Source organism: Schistocerca serialis, chromosome 2, assembly GCF_023864345.2.
Source record: "Schistocerca serialis cubense isolate TAMUIC-IGC-003099 chromosome 2, iqSchSeri2.2, whole genome shotgun sequence".
NCBI lineage: Eukaryota > Metazoa > Arthropoda > Insecta > Orthoptera > Acrididae > Schistocerca > Schistocerca serialis.
Window position 1 is genome coordinate 723,988,861 of NC_064639.1, and position 21,278 is coordinate 724,010,138.

The 21,278-nt window shown below is 39.1% G+C and overlaps 1 protein-coding gene across 1 annotated transcript in view; it reads right to left on the minus strand.

The window, feature by feature from the left end:
* Positions 1 to 21,278, minus strand: part of LOC126456361 (juvenile hormone esterase-like) — a 172,046-nt gene that overhangs the window by 89,150 nt on the left and 61,618 nt on the right. The window contains exon 3 of the mRNA XM_050092115.1: positions 14,506 to 14,662. Coding sequence (XP_049948072.1) covers positions 14,506 to 14,662 — 157 coding nt within the window. The remainder of the gene's footprint in view (positions 1 to 14,505; positions 14,663 to 21,278) is intronic.

Here is a 21,278-nt window from a genome sequence, read left to right on the forward strand (position 1 = left end):
TTTTATTTTTTGTAATACGCAGGAGATAGCTGCAGATAATCATGCTTTTGTGTTTGAAGCTGTGAGAGATAGTTTAATTCCTAATGATGCAAATTCTGTTGCAAATTGTATGAATTAAGAAGTGGGAAATGCACATTTCCTTAAAGCTAGGGAGAATAAGAAGGAGAGAGATTTGATTCTAGTGAATGGATAGCCAGGACAAAGTGGTGTCAGAAGTGGGCACCTGACTATTGGGAGCTTAGTAACAATGGTTTTTCTGGGAAAAGCAGGGAGTGAAGTGTGGAGAATCTTGAGTACAAAAATGTTTTCAAACAAATATCTAATTGTGATAGATTTTGAATTATTAGTGGCAGAATATGTATTTATGTTGGGGAAACATAATTTGGGGAATGATAGTAGTGTGGATAATAGTCCTTTAGTAGAAATTATGAAGATGATGATGAAATCAAAAATTTCTTGTTTTATAATGATGAACAGTATTTGGGTATGGATGAGATTGAATTAGATAATGACAAAGCGACCGTGGTAAACCATACTTGTAGATTCTAGAAAGCTCAGAAGGTCGCAAGGTAATACGTCACTCACTGGATACAGAATAACTTTAGCAATAATCGAAAATTATTCATTTCGGCGTGTGCCACCATCAGATAATCCGTCAAAAATAGAACATTACATACTGCTGTACATGTAATAATAAAAAAAAAAATTTAAAAAATAACTACAAAAAAACAATAAACATAATTCTGCTAAACCTTTACACGTAAGGCACATACCCTGGCACTGAAGGAAGCAAGAGGACCCAATCGTTACATGAAATTAACATAGCCAACATGAACAGACTGAACAAGAATCCTGAGCTGTGTACAAAGTAAATAAATTTCAACGTCACATGACATTACGTGAATGGCTACGGAATATTACAGTGTCATCAAGCTTGGTGAAGATTTTATTATGAGTAACAATAGTTTAGTATAATATTTCAAATTCATAATAGAAAGAGACAACAATATTCAGAGCAAAAGATCTATGAAAAAATTGCAGGCTGCGTACAAGCTGCGTTATTATTTCCATAATAAAGAAGTAGAATATGTTTTGTACATGCAGTCGCATTGCTCTGTTGTGTTACAATTTTTGTATATAGCACATACCACATGTAAAATACAGTAGCACTAACAGCAAAAAGAATAAAAACATAATCATTAAAATGTTGGATGTAATACACGTGACCTAAACTACAAGATCACTGATCTTATGTATGGGGTGAGAGAACCCAACTTCACACTAAAGTAAGTGCACTACCGAGAGTGCTTGGTCAAGAAAATTATGTTTTTGTTCTTATTTGTTGTTAGAACTTTTGTATTTTACATGTGGATTGCGCTACATATATAAAAACTGCAACACTATAGGAGAATGCAACTGCATGTACTAAACATATTCCACATCCTTATTATGGGAAACAATATGGTACCTTGTAGGCAGCCTGTAGTTTTTTTCAAAAAGTCTTTTCTTCTGAATATTGTTGTCTCTTTGTATTACAAATTTGAAATATTGAGCTGAATTATTGTTATTCATAATAAAGTCTGCACAAAGTTTGAGATTACTTTAATATCTCATAGCCACGCACTTAACACCATCTGGTGTCAAAATTTATTTACTTTATACTCAGCTCAGCATTCTTGTTCAATCTGTTCATGTTGGCTACATTAATATCATGTAATTATCAGGTCCAAAGATTACCTTTAGTGCCAGGGTAAATGCCTTACGTCTAAACGTTTGGAAGAGTAATGCATATTAATTTTGTAACTATTTTTGATTATCATTTAATGTATAGTTGTACATAATGTTCTGTTTTCGACAGACTATCTGATCATGGCATACGCCTAAACGCTTCATTTTCGATCTATAAAGTCATTTTGCATCCAATGAATAACTTATTACCTTGCGACCTACTCAGATTTCTACAAACTACATACATAGATACTGAATGAATGGGGGGAAGATGACTGTAATTATTGAGTCAAGGACTCAGTAGGCTTTGCAGAGTTTCACTAGCAATTGATACCAGAAACTTGGAAGAGGAAATTATATATATATATATATATATATATATAAAAGTTGTCAGAAACTTAGCGGGATTATGTGTAGAAAATTCAGAATTTAAAGACGCTTTTAATTTAAGCTTTGCATGGTATCATAAGATAGAACCATTTAGTGTAAATCAGGTATGACCATGGTGTGTACATGAGGTAGGGGCGGATCTGCTAACTGAAAATGAATTGAAACATGATCACTTGAAAAAGTTCAGCCTCTAATAAATCTTAGAGTGGTAGAAGTATGGGAGACTGCTTTAGTAGATAATGGGAGCTCTGTTTGTGACAATTGAACTTTCAGTTACAGGAGTAAGAACAAAAAATTCTATTGGGAATTACAGTAAGCCAGTAAAGAAGGAAGTTGTTTCAGATGTAAAATTTGAGACAGGGCACAGACTGTCTGAGTAAATATGAGCCAAGAATATACTGTAAAGAGAAAATCTGAGCTAAACTCGGGCCAAACAGGCATCGGAAGCGCAAACGGCACCGACTGACTGCCGTGTCATCCTCAGTCAATAGGCGCCATTGGATGTGGGTATGAAGGGGCGTGTGGTCAGCACGCCGATGGCTGTTGTCAGCTTTTGTGACCAGAGCCGCTACTTCACAATCAAATAGCTCCTCAAATGGCTTCACAGGGGCTGAGTGCAACCCACTTGCCAACAGCAATCGGCGGACACGGATGGTCAGTCATCAAAGTGCTAGCCAAGCCCAACAGCGCTTAATTGTGGTGATATGACGGGAACCAGTTTTATCACTGCGGCAAGGCCATTGACACTGTTAAGAAGATGTTCTTGAAATAAATGGTAGAGGTGATAGGAAGAAAGTTAAGATTAAGGGCACTTTCACTGGAAAGAACTTGGTGGTCAGCTTATATGAGTAAGTGATAAGTGGAAAGGAGACAGTGCAAGAGGGAACAGATTAAGCTAAAACAGGCCATTACATAAGTGTATATGGCAGGCTAAGGGTAATTTTATTGTTTTTTTTTAACATTATTATGTAGATGCGTTTAGAGATAACATTTTTGTCAAAGCAGTGAGAGGCCACATTGTTTCAAGCAGCAGCTGCTTAGAATCAATGCAATGGTGACAAATTGAGAAGATATATATGAACTGAATAATTTTCTCGTGCTTTGGTTAAGAATGTTGTGGGGGTACTTATTGTCATGGGTGAATGTTATGTATGTTTATTTTAAAATGTTTGAGGGGTATTCTGCTGTCGAGATGAATATTTTAGGGGTGCATTCACTATGGGTTTACTAGATTAAGGATTTTGCATGTGTTAACTGTACGTATTCTTGTTTGAATGTGGGAACTGAAACTATGAGCTACAAATCAAGGGGCAAAAAAAGTGTTGTTCAATAAGCTGTAACAGCTGCAATTATCGTATGCTATCTGAATACGGATACTTTGCATAACCAAAGGGGATGAGTTGTAATATGAAAGTCTTGATATTATACACAGCTGTTGCAAGAGTGCTGATTTTAATTTGGTCACACGTCAAACTTCTCTTGGTGCATATGGCTCCAGCTATTAACTGGTAAAAAGTCAGCTAATTATTAGAAAATGAAATTGAAGTGGCATGAAGTTGTAGCATTAAATGTATTAGCTATCTTTTTTTGCATAAGATGTTATATTGGTTTTGGGGTTGTTTATTCATGTGGGCTTGATTAGGTTCTAGCAGTGTAGTGTGCAGTTTTGTTTAATATGTTTTAATTGGTGGCCTTAAGCTATGGTAAACTATTAAGGTGCATCAGTCAGTTTCTTTTGGATTTTCGCTAAAGGAAGGACTAATTTGCTAACTGATGCTTGTTCACGACACAATTCATCTGTTTAGCATTCTGATAATTATTTACGCCACATCTTGGGTTCATTTTGCTTGGAAAAACTTTGTCTTAATGTAGTTCAGTGGCAATGGCTTGGGCTATTCAGGACTTCAGTGAAAAGTCATTGCTAAAGAAATGATAAGTCTGTACTTAGCAAGCATATCTTGTGAACACTGCAATTTGTCTGTTTGTGTCGGGTTTCACTCTAAGGTATACAGAGTCCGCCAGAAAAATGTATACACACATTAAGGGACGAAAAGTATTACTCCTGTGTTTATTTTAGATTTAATAATTGATCACACATGTTGTACAACCTACAGTTTAGCACATGGTTACTTTAAATGTTCAAAATGTTCACTACTGGCTGCTATACATATAACAGAACGACGAGCAGTCGCTGCAACTACATCAGTCAATGTTACAGTGGAGATTGCTGCACATGTCGCTGTAATCTCCTGGCGAAGATCCTCCAGCGTGCGTGGCTTACGTCGGTAGATGTTATCTTTCACAGTTCACCACAGGCAAAAGTCCATGGGTGTTAGATTTGGTGACTGCGGAGGGAACTAAATGGGCCCTTTTCGCCCAATCCAATGCCCCATAAAAGTGTCATCCAAGAAAGCTCGTATGACTAGGTGGTAGTGTCGTGTCGCCCCATCCTATTGGCAGAAGACTCTTCATCAGCTCCATAAAGCGCACGTAGGGGAAGGTGGGGGAATTACACGCATGTGGGTAATCCCACGCAGGCCGATTTACGCAGTTTGAATGGCGCAAACTGTTCCCAGTTGGTGCTACACCCTGCTGGCAGGAGTAACAACTACTACGCCGCTTACACCACCCATTTTCCAGTGGCATTGTTGGAGCAATGAAGTATTGTTTATTTTCGGTGCGTCTCATGTAATTTTGGTCAGCTGTCTTTTGCAAGGTAAGTGCTACTATAAGTTGCTTTAATGTAATTCTTGCGTATCAATTACTAACCCTAGATGAAACCTTTAATTTAATTGTAGATTTGTCCCGCTATTTGAATTAGGTGCCGAGTTATGCTTAGGTTAGTCGTCGAACTTACAGTGGGGTAATGCCACGCAGCTGTTGAAGTGCGTGGTATTCTGCCTTGCAGGTTATATTTTCAATACTAACGAGTATTTTTTTTTTAAATTTCAGATGGGTAGATATTATAAAAGAAAAACCCAGAAAGCAAAATGGACGCAAGAGGAATTTTGTAAGGCTCTTGATGCCATCAAATCTGGAAGAAAAATTAGAGAAGTATCAAGAGCTTTTGGTATTCATGAAGCTACTCTATGAACGAGAATGAACATTAAAAATACTGATGGTCCAAAACTTGGAAGAAACCCAACATTTTTGACGGAACAGGAAAATGAGATTAGGGATCAGGTTATTACAATGGCCAAGCTGTTCTATGGCATTACACACATCCAGCTGCAAAAGATTGCATTTGAGTATGCACGGGCTAACAACATTGCAAACAATTTTGATAAGTCATCTAGGTTAGCTGGAAAGGAACCCAAGTATTAGCATGAGAAAACCTGAAGCAACTAGCATTAACAGAATACATGCATTTAATGAAGAAGAGGTTAATGCATATTTTAAAAACTTAGAACATGTCTTTGAAAAATATAAATTTAAAGAGGGGCGAGTGTTCAATGGCGATGAAACGGGCATAAATACTGTACAAAAGACCGAGAGAATTTTGGCTCCTAAAGGTGTTAAACAAATAGGTGGAGCCACGTCTTGGGAAGGGGGGGAAAAACGTGACTGTGATATGTTGTTTCAGTGCTGCTGGTACCTACATCCCCCGTATGTTTATCTTCTCCAGGAAGAGGGTGTCAAATCTCGTAAGTAAAGGTGGACTAGTTGGAGCAATATATGGTTGTTCCATCAATGGCTCGTCAAATGAGTCATTATTTTTCGAATGGATCCAACATTTTCAGAACAATGTAAAATCAACTATTGATGACCCTGTGCTGCAGATTTTAGATAATCAAAGCAGCCACATTTCACTTGATATTTTTGAATTTTGTAAAAAACATTCTATTGTCATGGTAACCATACCTCCACACACTTCTCACAAGCTTCAACCACTAGATGTTACATTCTTTTCTTCTTTGAAATCAGCCTTCAGTCGTGAATGTGACATGTATATGAAGTCACAGGTATCAAAAAATTACACCATATGAGTTAGCAGAACTTTTTAATAAGGCATATATTAAGGTCGCTACCATGGAGAAGGGCAGTCAGGGTTTAAGGCATGTGGGATTTGCCCTTTAAATCCAAACAAATTTCAGCATGATGACTTACAACAATGTGAGATCTTCAGAGATGTTGTCCTTGAAGATGAAGAGGTTCCAAATGCAACAAATGGAAATGAAGTGGTTGCATCAACAAATGAGCCACATATCCCCAAAAGGAGGCAAGAACAGATTACTGGATCTTCAGCAGAAGATGTTCCACTTCTAGTAGGTCTAGAAGAGGTCACAACAACATCAACTAAAAGTGCATGTGTCAAGCACATTAGTGTATTTATCTCCTTGGGAAGAACTTGTTTTTGTTTTGGAAAACAAAAACAAGTTCTTCCCAAGATGAAACAAGCCAAGGGAAAGGCAAATGGAAAGTCAGTGATCCTTACAGCAACTCCAGAGAAGAATAAACTGCTAACGGAGTTATTAATAAAGAAACAAAAAGAAGCCATGAAAAAGGAAGCTGAAGGAAACACGAAAAGAAATCTTAAGGATAAAGCAGATAAGTGCAGAAATCTGCAACTTAAAAAAGTCTCGAAGAAGAAATAGACATTATATAAGAAGAAACATCACCAAGAAAGTGAAACTAGCAGCGAGGATGACCTAAATCTGGACTTGCAGAACATTGGTGATGACGATGAAATGGATGATATTGATCCATTGACGATTTCAGAAGATGTCTCTATAATTTGTGGAGAGTTTGGGAAAGATGGAGAACTATGGTACCGATGTATTTCTTGTAGCAGATGGAGCTATGAAGAATGTAGTGGCTGGAACACTCCAAAAGGTTACAAGTGCGATATTTGCTGTATGAGAAAATGAAATGTTTTCACATCAATAAAAATGTAAAAAACGAAAATTATAAGAGATGTTTGTAGAATTACATTATTTCATTCTTAAATATACTGTTTACTATTTGTAGTGTAGTTTATGTGTTATTACCCAGTACATTTTTTTATTTTGATGTTCAAAATTAAGGTACTGTTTATAACTATTTACACACGATTGGAATATGTGGAGAAATGTCCATTGTATGGTATGCACTTATTTTCGTAGGTTTTAATGACGTAACGAATGGTTCACATCGATTTTTCCTTAGGTGCGTGTATTTCCCCCACTCTCCCCTATACCTGGCAAAATCGATGTGCATAACATTTAGAGGTACACTTCTCCAGTGAGAGTAGCATTAAAGAAAAGGGTCCTACTAAGCCCCAAGATGATAGCGCACACTACACATGCAGCCCAGGTAGATTGACCACTTTATCCACATAAACATGCGGATTTTGCGGTGCCCAGTACACACTGTTATGCCGATTCACGTTTACATTAAGTTTAAATTGTTATTCGTCACTCCAAACAACCTTCCTCACAAATTGTTCGTCATCAGTTACCATTTGTTGATACCATTCGCAAAATTGCTTTTGGCAATAAAGATCGTCATCGTTAATCGCGTGCAGTAATCATGGAATGTAAACTTTCCACTTTACAGCTTTCAGAATTCGTCGCACTTCATATGTACATTGCGTAGCAGACTTCTATGGATAATTAACAAACGTTTCAAACTGCCGATGAAGCAGGACTTGTATAGTATGCTGCCTTCCTGACTTTCCTTGTGAATATCACAAATCGTTCCATGCAGTTCAAACTTATCAACGATGTATTTAATTGTCAGGCGGGTTGACGCTTCTGTTTCAAACTCCCACCTCCACTGACGTTGCACTTCAACGGCATTATCAAACTTGAAAAACCACTTCGCAATACATTTTCGTTGCTCGACTGTCAAGCGTGCTCCAGCCATCTTATTTTCGCAATACCGAGATGAAAGTATTTACGCCTGTTGAGCCAAAGACCATACTACAACACTATCGTAACTCAAATCGAACGACAATATCGATATCTCGATAGAGTCTGTCAAGGAGTGTATACATTTTTCTGGCAGACACTGTAGTTTTGACTGTATCGAATCTGGATAGCAGAGGGTTTGGGTTTCGATCTGTCTGGTTCTTGGTATTCAGATGCTTGTAAATAATAGATGACTCACTGAGAGATTTTTGTTCGTTGGTGGCATGTCAACTGGCTAAGGAGAGTTGGAAACAGCACCATTGGTATAAACTATATCTTTGTTACGAGACTGGATGCACACAGCAAGACATCGAAGGTATTAAGATCAGTGTTCGTTTGTGCTGCAAAAGTACAGGAAAAAATCGCAACAACAAAGATAATTAACGTAGAGTAATGAAATATCGGGAATACATTTGTCTAGGCAATACGCTCAAAAGATTAACAATGCAAGATCACAGGTAAATGTAAGCGCGAGATAAACCATTCAAAACGTGAAATGCTTGTACATTAATAACCGGTGTTACCGCCAGAATGTTGACTACAAGCATGCAAACGTGCTTGCATCGTGTTTTATAGGTGCCAGATCTCAGTTTGTGGGATGTTGCACTTGGTCGACCAGTACAGGAACGGTTTGTGGATGACGCTGGAGTTATCGTCCGATGATGTCCCATATGTACTCGATTGGAGAGAGATCTGGTGATCAAGCAGGCCAAGGCAACAAGTAGACACTCTGTAGAGCATGTTGGGCTATAACAGCGCTATTTGGGCGAGCGATGAAAACACCCCCTGGACTGCCGTTCATGAATGGCAGCACAGCAGGTCGAATCACCCGATTGACGCACAAATTTGAAGTCAAGGTGCGAGGGATAATCACAACAGTGCTCCTGTTGTCATACAACACCACGCCCAGACTGCAACTCTAGATGAGTTCTAGTGTGTCTAGCACGCAGACTGATTGGTTGCAGGTCCTCAACTGGCCTCCTTCTAACCAATGCACGGCCATCACTGGCACTGAGGCAGAACCAGATATCATCAGCAAACACAACAGGTCTCCATCCTACCCTCGAATGAGCTCTCACTTGGCACCACTGAAGTCGCAAAAGGTGGCGGTTTGGGGTCAGTTGAATGCACGCTACAGGGCGTCTGGCACAGAGCTGTCATTGAAGTATTAATTGCGTCACTGTAGAGCCAGTTACTGCTCAAATTGTTGCTGCAGGTGCAGTACAGTGCGACAGAGCCATACCCTGACCACGACGGTCTTCCCTCACAGTATTGTCATGTGGCCATCCAGAGCCCAGTCATCTTGTGACCGTAAGTTATCGTGACCACAACTGCCAGCAATCAAGCGCAGCCGACCTCTGTGGCCGAGTAGTTCTAGGCGCTTCAGTCCGGAACCGCGCTGCTGCTACGGTCGCAGGTTCGAATCCTGCCTCGGGCATGGATGTTGTGATGTCCTTAGGTTAGTTAGAGTTAAGTAGTTCTAAGTCTAGGGGACTGATGACCTCAGATGTTAAGTCCCATAGTGCTTACAGCCATTTGAACCATTTTGAATCATGCACAATAGCTACATTCCTGTCAAGTTTTTCTGCAATATCGCAGAAGGAACATCCAGCTGTTCGTAGCTCTATTACACGACCTCTTTCAAACTCAGTGAGGTGTTAATAGTAACGTTTTTGTCGCCTTAAAGGCATTGTTGACTACCATCAACTCACCGCGCCAAATCGCACAGGTAACTAAGACTCATGACCGTAACAGCATGCATTTAAAGCAAATTTCATTTGCATCCTCATAGCCGCGCGGTATAGGGCGCCTTGTCACGGACCGTGCGGCTGTCCCCGTCGGAGGCTCGAGTCCTCCCTCGGGTATGGGTGTGTGTGTTGTCCTTAGTGTAATTTAGTTAGACTAAATAGTGTGTAGGCTTAGGGACCGATGACCTCAGCAGTTTGGTCCCATAAGACCTTACCACAAATTTCCAAGTGCATCCTCATAATGGCACTACTAGCGGCATCCTCATAGTGACACTACTAGCGCCACACTTGCGTGACTGGCGCGAAATTCGGATAGACATCATCTTTCAGATGTAGAAACACAAGTACTAACTTCCGTTTATGTCGCACTACTCTACCTTGGTGTTCCAATTTTTTTCAATCAGCGTATATAAAAGGTGAGACGATAGAAATGGGCAAATTGATGAGCTATTAGGAAAAGATAAAAGGAACTTTCAGAGAGCTTTAAGCAACTATGATAATGGGACAGTGTCCACAGAAGTTTAATTTTAATTTTTTTTCATTTTGTTTATTGTGTTTTCCAGACATATTGTACTTGCAAATGCACGAAAAACATAGGAGATTACAATCATCGTTTACTAGGAGGTATGTTTTTTGTTTCATTTAGAGACTTCTACTGAATTCTGGTATGCAGGGGGATACAAATATTTGAATATGTTAAGGGTAATGTTTAGGATAGGAGATGCTGCCAAGTTGGATAAGTTTTTCTTGAATTAGAAGACATGAGCACAATATTTTGTGCGTACATCACAGTGTTTGGTGCTACGTGCGATACCATTCATTACGTGTATGGAGTAGTAGGCAGTGGTACTGAAATGGTACATCCCGGAAATGGCTACGAGAAACTTTAACAACAGACGCGGTCGTACACGCACGTCTTCCTGTAACGTTAGCGGCTGAATTGGCAAGTGTTACGACAGCCAAGAGAGCTGTTTTGACAGCTGTGAGGGACATGCTGGGTCGGACGACCTTAACATGTAGTAACAAAAACCAGGCCGTTAAGATGGATTTCAAAGAGCATCAACATGGCTGATTTGGCTGAATAGAGAAAATATAAAAAAGATAAACTCAAATGAAAACTAGATACAGCCAGTGACAGAGAAGACAGTAACATGGTTTAAAACACAGAACTTAGACGAGTGCGTGACTGAAAAAGCGCCCTCGCTACGAGATTTAGTTTTCAAGTTACTCACTGTTAAATGTTTACGATTTAAAATTATCTTTAAAAACTGATAACTCATTAACGCAATAAGCGATTAATACAAACTTAGTGACTGTGGATATGTCTCACTGATTACTGTCGAATTATTATGGCAGGTTTTTTGTGAGTATTATGTATTTTAAATTACAGGCAGGAATGTGTATTCCACAGATGAAGAAGTGAATTTTCTCATAAATGAAACGTCAAATAGTGAATTTGGTGGCAGCGTTAGTAAACAGATATAATAGGGATGTATGACTGTAATTAATTTTGTTTATTTTTGTTGATGACATAACGACGCAAATTAGCGTCCACAGGGACAGAAACACTATTTGTGATTAAAATATTAAAGATACAGAAAAAATGTTATCAACATTAAAAATCTGATGAAATTTGCGTTAAAATTGTCTAATAGGTAAATATAACATTAAATTTATATTTTAAGTACGCTTTCGGAAGTCGGAAGTGTGTGATTTTGACTCACGTTAATGCGAGGGTATAAATAACAGCGGCCATTTTCGAACGGGTCTGGCACAGTGCATACGTCCGGGCAGTCAGGGTTGGGACCTGTAAGTGACACAGTGTATAAGCAGCGGTAAGTCGCCTTGTGTGTGTATCAGAATAATTTCTAATTATCTGGTTGTGGACTTGTAATATTTCGATGTACCGTCGGTAAATAATCTGAAATATTTTCAACTTGCGGACTCTGAATATTTCGGGTTAGGCGACTTAGCGTAAGCTTTAAAAACTTTTCTGCAGTCAATATAAGGTGATCTGCACTTAGAATTCCGTTAGTGCATGATCATGGTACCTCCACTTTAGACCTCTGATAAAGCAGCTTCAGCTAATTTTTTGTGGATTTTCGGCAGTTTATGCGAATGCGTGATGTTGGTAAGTTATTTAAACCTTCGCACAGACAGTTCAATAGCAAACGATTGGAATTGTGTGAAATTGTACCTTGCTTTTCTGCAATAAACTCAGCTTGTTAAACATTAAAATGCTTCGAGAAGTGAACATTAATTTACTGCCAATTTGCTGCCTGCATATGTTGAACTTGTGATTGAATTATTTAGGGTTAAAGTGACAAATTGGTTGGTTGGCCACTGGAACGAAACGTAGCCAACATTTTTCAAACCCATAGAAGCATTAAGGTGGTCCTAGCAACAGTGTTTTTCTTGATTTTCATTTTTTTAATTAATGATGATGGTCTCGGGGCTCACAAGTCATTATTTGGGGGAAGTAACAGTGCTTGGCGTCACTATTGATCAATTATTTATCCACCAGAGTTTGCAAGAAGAACACATTACCATTTACTTTTATCATAATTCAGATCTATGTCTCACGCCTGAAAATATGAATCTTGAAAAAAAAATCTAAACGGCTGTTCTGGAATCAATGTTGACAAAATTCAAATTTGAAGTCAGCATGGAAATGTCAAGTAACACTTGAATTAAGTTAATGTGTCTGGGATCCTACTTCGAGCGAATAGCAGCCTAGAGAGAAATATAAAGAATTTCTGGAATTAACTGCAGGCTCTGTCTTGTTGAGTGTCTTCCCATGCTGGGAGGTCAAGCCATTGTGCAAAATAGGTGGTGAGAGCTATTTATTGCTTGAAAATATGTGTGTTCCGTAATGAATTTGAATTATGACCACAATAAGAGAACAGATATTGGTGTATTTATATTTTCCTTATCACTAATATCTCAGAGCACATTTCTGTGCGGCTTCTAAAGCCAGAACATCGTGTTTAGAGTTCAGTATTTTTTCAAAACTTTACAGATCGTATTTGATCATTATATCTTATTGGTTTGCAAAAAAATTAAAAATTATTTCAGGGCCCTGCCTTCCGTTCTGTCAAATTACTACCTTTGATATTAATTAGTCATCTTAACCACAAACTTAAATCCTCAGTACACTGAATCATGAAGCAAAGCCTACTGAAGAAAAAACTGGAAAAATTCACTTAGGACTCTATCACAATCAGAAATCATGAATAATAGAATCTAATATAATATCAGAATTTCTTACCACACTGATACAGGTGGCAAGTCCGTTAAGACAGATCTTTCACAGTGATATGGAAAGTTCTGCAGCTGTTTATTAAACTGAAAAGTGTATGATCTGGGTGACAGAGGAGTCAATTTCATTGAGGATTACAAGAAATAATTTAGAAAAAAAGGAAAACAAAGCAGTATGTGCGTCACATTGTATAGGAATATCACCACAAATTTCCAGGTGATAAAAAGTTACACTAAGAGAGAATATCAATTTTAAATTAATATGTGATTTCTCTGTCATATTTGCCTTACAGACACAGTATATTGCAGTTTTATTAGATGTATTGTTTCACCTAATACAGAAACAGTTAGGGGCAAGAGGCATGTTGGTATTGAGCGCAGATCAGACACAACTTATTTTTTGTCCAATGGAATCAAAATACAAGTTTGGTGGACGGGGTGGGGGTGGGGGGTTGGGGGACATTAACACATAAATAAAGTCAAACTTGTAAAATAAGAGCCACCCTAATGCGTACTTTCAAACAAACTGCCTTTATTTTAATTGTGCTTTTGTTGTTATTTTATTGGAAGTTTTAGTTTCGTAAAACAGTATGAGGTTTGTTGATGACGTAATTCAGCCAGAGCTAGCAAAGGACTTGGAAGAACAGTTGAATAGAATGGATAATGTCTTGAGGGGTTGTTATAACATGATCATCAGCGAAAGAAAGACAAGCGTAATCGAATGTAGGTGAATTAAATCAGTTGTTGCTGAGAGAATTAGGTTAGGAAATGAGCCACTAAAAGTAGCAGATGAGTTTTGCTTTTTCGGAAGGAAAATAACTGATGATGATTGATACAGAGTGGATGTAAAAAGCAGACTGGTAATAGAAAGAAAATCATATCTGAAATATAGAAATTTGACAACATCGAACATAAATTTAAATGTTAGAAAGATTTTTCTGAAGGTTTTTTCTGTGGAGTGTAGCCTTCAATGGAAGTGAAACATGGAAGATAAACAAATCAGACAAAACAAGTATGTAAGCGTTTGAAATGTGGTGCCACATAAAAATGCCGAAAATTACGCGGTTAGATCGAATGCTAAATCGAATTGAGAAGGAACGAAATTTATGGGATAGGCTGACTAAAAGAAGGGATCGTTTGTTAGGAGACAGCCTGAGGGATTAAAAATTGTCAGTTTTGTAATGGATGTGAAAATTGTGAGATAAAAACTGTAGAGGAAGATCAAAGCATGACTACAGTAAGCTGATTAAAACGGATATAGGTTGCAGCAGTAATGAGAAATGAAGAGACTTGCACAGGATTGGTTAGCGTGGAGAGCTCCATCAAACCAGTATCCAGACTGAAGACCAGAACAATGACAGGGGTAAATTATCCAGACCCTGTCCTCTTGAATCTAAGGTCACATTCTTTATCAGATAAGTAAGTGATGCTAAACTTCCTTTGAGCATCCCACAGAAACGTGTTATATAGTTATTATGATGGTAGCGGCGTACCGAAAGGCCCGAGGCGATAGTTGAGCGTGACGAGCAGGACCCCTCGAGCCGCCAGGTAGTCGGGTCCGTACATAAAGCGGCTGCCGGAACCGATGGCGAAGGCGCCGCCGTGCAACCACACCATGACCGGCCGCGGCTGCGCCACGTCTTCCGGCATCTGTGGGGCAGGAACACTTCAAAAGAGTCGCCACAGTGCTTATGCTGTTTTTTTCATATTGCATGCACTATGGCTTCCCTCCTACGTTCAGTTTCTGGTAATATTTGGGTAACATCCCAAAACATTTGAAAAATCTCCAGCAAAAGTCCGGTTTCTCTTTGAAGAAAACAGTATACGTTGAATGAACAGGTTGTGAATGCGCTCTACAAATCACTAACAAAAGAAATATGACTAGCAAAGGTTCTTAGGACCTTAAAACTTTAATAGCTCGCCTGAAACACGCCAGACAAGGGCTTCGTCACCCCAAAGCGACGTCATGCTGCTACTTGAAAATGACCTCAGTCTGCAGTAGAAGAGGATCCACAAGATTTTCAAGTGTGCTAGAGCCATCTGAGGTCACTCGTTGATTATTAGATCCCTAGAGCTGCCAATTTTCAAAGTAGTGCCAGAATTTTCTATAGGATAAAGGTCGGATGATGATTGGGGGCAGAATGCAGGCAGAAGTGTAACACGTGCTCGCCGATAGCGAAATTATCAACCTAGTTCATATTCATTGTGACCTGAATAAGTCACATTGCAAAGAGCACCCCCATAACATCGTAGTATCACTACCAGCCGAAATTATATCCTCCACACACTACAAGTTAAACATCTTATTGGGCCAGTAGTACATTCAACACTTGCATCAATTGAAAAGAGACGAAATCACGACTCTTCAGACTGCACAACACACTTGCAGTTAACGACCTGTCCACTGTATCGTTTGGCCCATTGAAGATACGCAACTTTATGTGGTACTGTAACCAATGGTCTTTCTCGAAGGAACCGACTCCAAATTTAAATTTCATGTCGTTCCCTTTGCAACATTCACTCGAAAACACATTGAGATAGACGTACATTCACTAACAGCAGAAAATCCTCTCTGGTTCGAAACTCACTGTCTCTAATTAAAATTGTTGGATGTGAGGTCCGCCAGTTATGCAAAACACAGTTTTTCTCAGTACCCAAACATGTTTCGGCACCACTGTGCCATCGTCAGTGGGTTTTCGTTTTTATTTATTCTGCAATGTGAATATCTTTGTTAAATGATAATAAAATTATGTGCATTTTTAGTTCAAACAACAGATCTTTTTTTCTTATAAAAACCTTTACATTTGGTGTGCATGAATTTTCAGGATCACTTTTGTGTTAATTACTACAGTTAGCTTGTCATCTGCAACGCAACGATGTTGATGAGAAAGTTTTTTGCTGGGAGTTAATCTATCTTCTAGAATGTAATTTAGTTTTTCGCGATGTTTTCGCGCCTATTTTCGTATTTACTTACGTTTTCATGTGGCAAGCACTTCCATTCTCCGCATCATGCTGAGATGTTGTGGTGTACACGTAACTATGACAAGCGTTTTCCACAAATAACGTAGTAAAACACTTTTCACTACACCAGAACACAGTGTGATTGTGGTTTGTTGTGTGTCCCAGCAAAGTCAGTATTCATTTCTTCACCAGAGAGTTCGGCGCCAAATTTGAATTTTGTTTGCATTTTATCTTTGTGTGTGTGTTTTCTGTGTGCTGTTTGGCTGTGACTGTTGTCTTTTATATGGTATTCCTTTTGTGTGTAAATGGTGCGTCTTTGCAGATTTTAGTATCTTTTCCGCGCGTGTGTGTGTGTGTGTGTGTGTGTGTGTGTGTGTGTGTGTGTGTGTGCGTGCGAGCGCGTGTGTAGACTTTATCTGTTTATGTTGTTTTTATTTGTAAAATTCCTTTAATGTGTTAAATAGCGTGCCTTTGCAGAGTGTAGTGTATTCGTTTAAGACTTGTTTTCCTTCTGCTATTGGCTTCTGTATATTGAAGTTTTCCTCAATTGTCTTAATTGTCTTAATTCTGTTTCTATTGTGGTTGGGTGGTGACTGTTGGGTACAAGGTGGTCAGCAAATGTGCTATGGCATCTGTTGCTTTTTAAAGCTCTGAGATGTTCTGAATATCTTGTTTTGAAGTTTTTGCCTGTTTGTGCTATGTACACTGACTAGGAAGTGTTGCATGTGAGTTCATATATTCCTGATCTGTTAAATTTATCCATGGGTGTTTCTTGTGTTCTGATCTTTTTCTGTGTTGTGTTCTCCATCCTGTATCCTATTTGGAGTCCCTATTTCTTTAATATGTTGCCTATTCTGTGAACAATCTTGTTATTGTAGGTGGGTACGTGACATTTCGTTTTGTGTGAGTGTTGTTGCTCTGTTGTGTTTTGTGTGTGGTCATTGTGTTTTGTATTGTTCTGTGCTGGGTGAGGATTTGTGTTTGTGTGGTGTGTTCAGTTTTGTACTGTTTGCGTATTTTTTTAATTTAACTTGTCTACCATATGGGTAGTATAACCACTTTCTACTGCTATTTGTTTTATTGTGTTTAGTTCTGTTTGTTCATGGGTGTTCTGTTTAATCTGTGGAGCATGAATCTGAAGTTTGCATGCTTATGTGTCATTGGGTGGTTTGATAGGTTGTGAATGGTGGTGCTTGTGGTTGTCGGTTTCCTAATTACTGTGAAGTTGTGTGTGTTGTTTGTTTTTTGTATGGTGATATCTAGAGAGTGTAGTGTGTTGTTAGTTTCTGTTTCTAATGTGAAGTTAATTTTTGGGTGTAGGTTGTTTATTTAATTGTGTAGCTGTTCTATGTCTGTATGTGGTTCATCAACTAGGCATATTATATCATCGACATAACGGCACCAGTATATAACTCTGTAGTTGTTTAGTTTTATTATGTATCTGAAGATCATGTTCTCCAGGTTGTTCATGAATATGTTAGCTAGGAGGCCACTGATTGGTGATCCCATTGGCATAAAACGAGGCACAGGATATCGTCAACATACCACTGTGCTGTAAGAGTACTGCAGATGACAACCAAAAGGGTCTTGCTATGAAATGATATGGCACCCTAGACCATCACTCCTGGTTGCCGGACCGTATGGCGAGCGTCAGTCAGGTTGGTATCCCACTGCTAGCTGGGACATCTCCACACACGTTATCGACCTGGAATCTCATTGACTGGTGTGGAATGGTCACTCTGAACTGAGCCCCGATGGCCAGAGAAGACTTGTCTGGAAACGCCCCAATGCGCGATGGGAGACCAACCTGACGGTCACCCCCTATATGGTCCGACAATCTGGGTGATTGTCCAGGGCCATCCCCTAAACAGCCTGACCACTTGGAGTGATTGTCCAGTGCGCCATTTCATTTCATAGCAGGAACGTTTTGGTTGTCATCTGCGGCACCCCTATAGCACAGCGGTACATCGACGATATTCTATGCCCCGTTTAGTTGCCCTTCATGGCAAGCAAGTTTGGGCTTACATTTCAGCAAGATATTGATGCCCCATACGGTGAGAGTTTCTACTACTTGTCTTCGTGTTTGCCAAACGCCGCCTTGGCCAAATCTCTCCCCAGTTGAGAACGTTTGTAACGGGGCCCTCCAACCAGCTCTGAATTTTGACAATGTAACGCTTCAGTTGCACAAAATTTGGCATGATATCTCTCAGGAGGACATTCAGCAGCTCTATCAATCAATGCTGTGTTGACCAACTGCTCGGACCAACACGTTATCGACTTTCTCAATTTGTGAAGCTTTTTCTCTTGAATAAATCACTCAGTTTTTCTAAAATTGTAACCATTTGCTTGTCTCTACATGTAAATTACTGTTCTCGACACAGAAGTTATTTTCAAATAAGTATGCCTTTCAAGTAATGTCATTAAGCTTTTGTGTGATTTTATAGCTAGGAACATTTATGGAATTCATGATGCAACATGTGGGGCAGTTTGGTTTGTGAATTTTAGATTGTGATTTCAATTTTGGTGCTGATAAGTTCATCACTATACAGTGCTTTGCTTCTGTTGGTGTGAAGAGGGAGTTTCCGTTTTTAAGTAGTTTTTTAACTTTGTCTTGGAATTCGATCATAGGGTTGTATTCTATTCCTTTTATGTTTTTATTTCCGAAAAATTCATGAGTGTTGTTAATATGAGCTCATTCATATGTCAACAGCTGTGTTGCCCTTGTCTGCTCTGACAACAAGAGCATTTTTGTTGAAAGTTTCTTGTTTAAGTCATATAATGTCCTTTGTTCATTATTCATCCTATTGCACATTTTGTTGTGGACTACATTTCTCATAATAATGTTGTTTACCTTATGAGCTATAGAATTTTGTTCTCCAAGCTATTGTTGTCCAAGCTATTTTTGTGCTCACTATTAAATCTGTAATATTGCTTTTATTTACTATGGGAGCAAGGCCTTGTTTAAGAGCTTTAATTCGTTACTGTTTAATCATATTTCTATCGCATTTATCACTTTGTCAAACAATTTATATTATACTTGAGAAGAGACTGTTAGGGACTTTACTGCATTCTTTGGAGTAAGGGCATGTATCTTGTCCTAATGTCAAAGTGAGATGATAGTAGGTTCCTTGTTGTCCTATTGACTGACATCTACAAAAAGCATGAATACATGACCAATAAGGTTATGGCTTACCTATAGATGCATGTTGTACAGCTGTTTTAACCAAATGATCTCACATCTTTTCTTTTTTTTTGCGTTCTGGCTGACATACATATTTGAAAATACCTTCTGTATCAAGAACAGTTACGAGCTCGTCAGTAGCATGAAGGATTTCCCTATCTCAGCCACAGCTAAATTTGAATGTTCTGATACAGTCAACATATACAGGGTGTTCCCATTTATCTTGACACCCTAAATAACTGTTTGTCCAGATGCAAATTACAAAATGTTTCAAGCAAATGTTCTTTAGCTGTCAGGGGAACTCAATCAGCATGATTGCCTTCGTTTTAGCTTTGTTTTTTACAAAGGTATGAACAGCGGTATGGCTTTTTTAAATGACACCCTGTATTTTTTATTCGGTAATTCATTTCCTCTCCTAAAGACCTATTCAAAAATGAATGACAGTGTACTTTTCACTGAAACACAACGTTATTAATTACATAACACAACAGTGACGTTGACGCTACCAGCGCTTAGTGCAGGCACTCAGCGTAATGGAACACATCCACCTGCTGATGTTGACAGAGGACAAACGTAAACTTAAGCAGAATGCACACGCGTCTTTCCATCAACCATCGTGAGTGGAGGAGTTGTGTGAGTAGAATGTACATCAACGAACGGAAGGTAGAAATTGCACTCATCTATGGGGAATGTAAGTTAGCAGAACAGTAATTTCAATATTTTCTTATGTACGGGTACATTTAGTACAGTAGTTTAGTCCTTTTAAATACTGTTGTGTACAGTAGGCATACAGTAAAGGTTGTCCTTCATACAAACTGAATCGACATAACGTTTCTTTTATTGTTGAAGGTAGGCGAAATGCAACGCAGGCAGCAGAACTGTACAGCGATATCCTGACAAGAACCCACCTTCCCGATGGATGTTTTGTCGACTTGTTGCGACGCTTTAGGAAACAGGAAGTTTCAACCCCCCGACAACGCAATCATCGGGGCATTCGTATAGACAAAGCTCCCGAAGTTACTGTTCTCACTTCCATTGCTATCAATCCACAGGTGAGCACACGACAGCTTGAACACGAGAGTGCATTCCTAAAACCAGTGTGCATCGCAATTTTACACATCACTGGTTCCATTCTTACCATGTACACCTACATCAAGAATTGCATGGGAATGGTTTCCAGAATCGTGTACAGTTCTGTCAGTGGGCACAGCAGCAAATCCTCGCCAACCCGAACTTCTTCTCCTGTGTTCTATTTACCGATAGAGGGACATGCGTTACTGGTCCAGCGACAACCCACGATGGCTTAGACAGGTGGAATATCAGCGTCAATGGAGAGCTAACGCCTGGTGTGGGATGCTTAGTACTACAATTATTGGTCCTTATTTCATCAATGGTAGTCTAAATGGCACAGCGTATGGCAACTTCCTCAGACGAATTCTTCCTCCTATTCTGGATGAAGTGCCACTAAGACCCAGAATGCTTATGTGGTATCAACACGATGGATGTCCAGCACATAATGCCTTGTGTGCACGTCGTGTTCTGAACCGAAGGTATCCTGCCAGATGGATTGGTCGAGGAGGAACAGTTACTTGTCCTGCTAGGTCTCCTGATTTAAATCCTCTGGACTATTTTCTTTGGGGATGCATTAAAGACGTTGTCTGTCACGGTATTCCAACAACTCCAGAGGATATGCAGGAATGTATCATGCTCGCTTGTAATTATCTTCATCAGACAACACTGGAAGCAATAAATAATTCACCAGCGCATGAGTGTATAGGTGTCCAGGGTCACCACTTTGAGCACCTTTGAATGTTCCCCTCCTGGGCAATGGTACAGGAGAGTCAAAGTCAATTTTGTAAAATGTTTTTACTTGGTTTCCATTTGTTCTCTGACAACTCCAGCAAGTGGACAGGTTTTTAATCCCAGGCTCAAAGTCAGTGTAGTGTTATGTAAGTAATAACATTGTGTTTTAGTGAATGGTACATTGTGATACATTTCTGAATAGGTCTGTAAGAGAGGAAATGAATTACCAAATAAAAATACAGGGTGCCATTTAAAAAAATCATACCGCTGTTCACATCTGAAAAAAAAAAAAACAAAGATACAACGAAGGCAATCATGCTG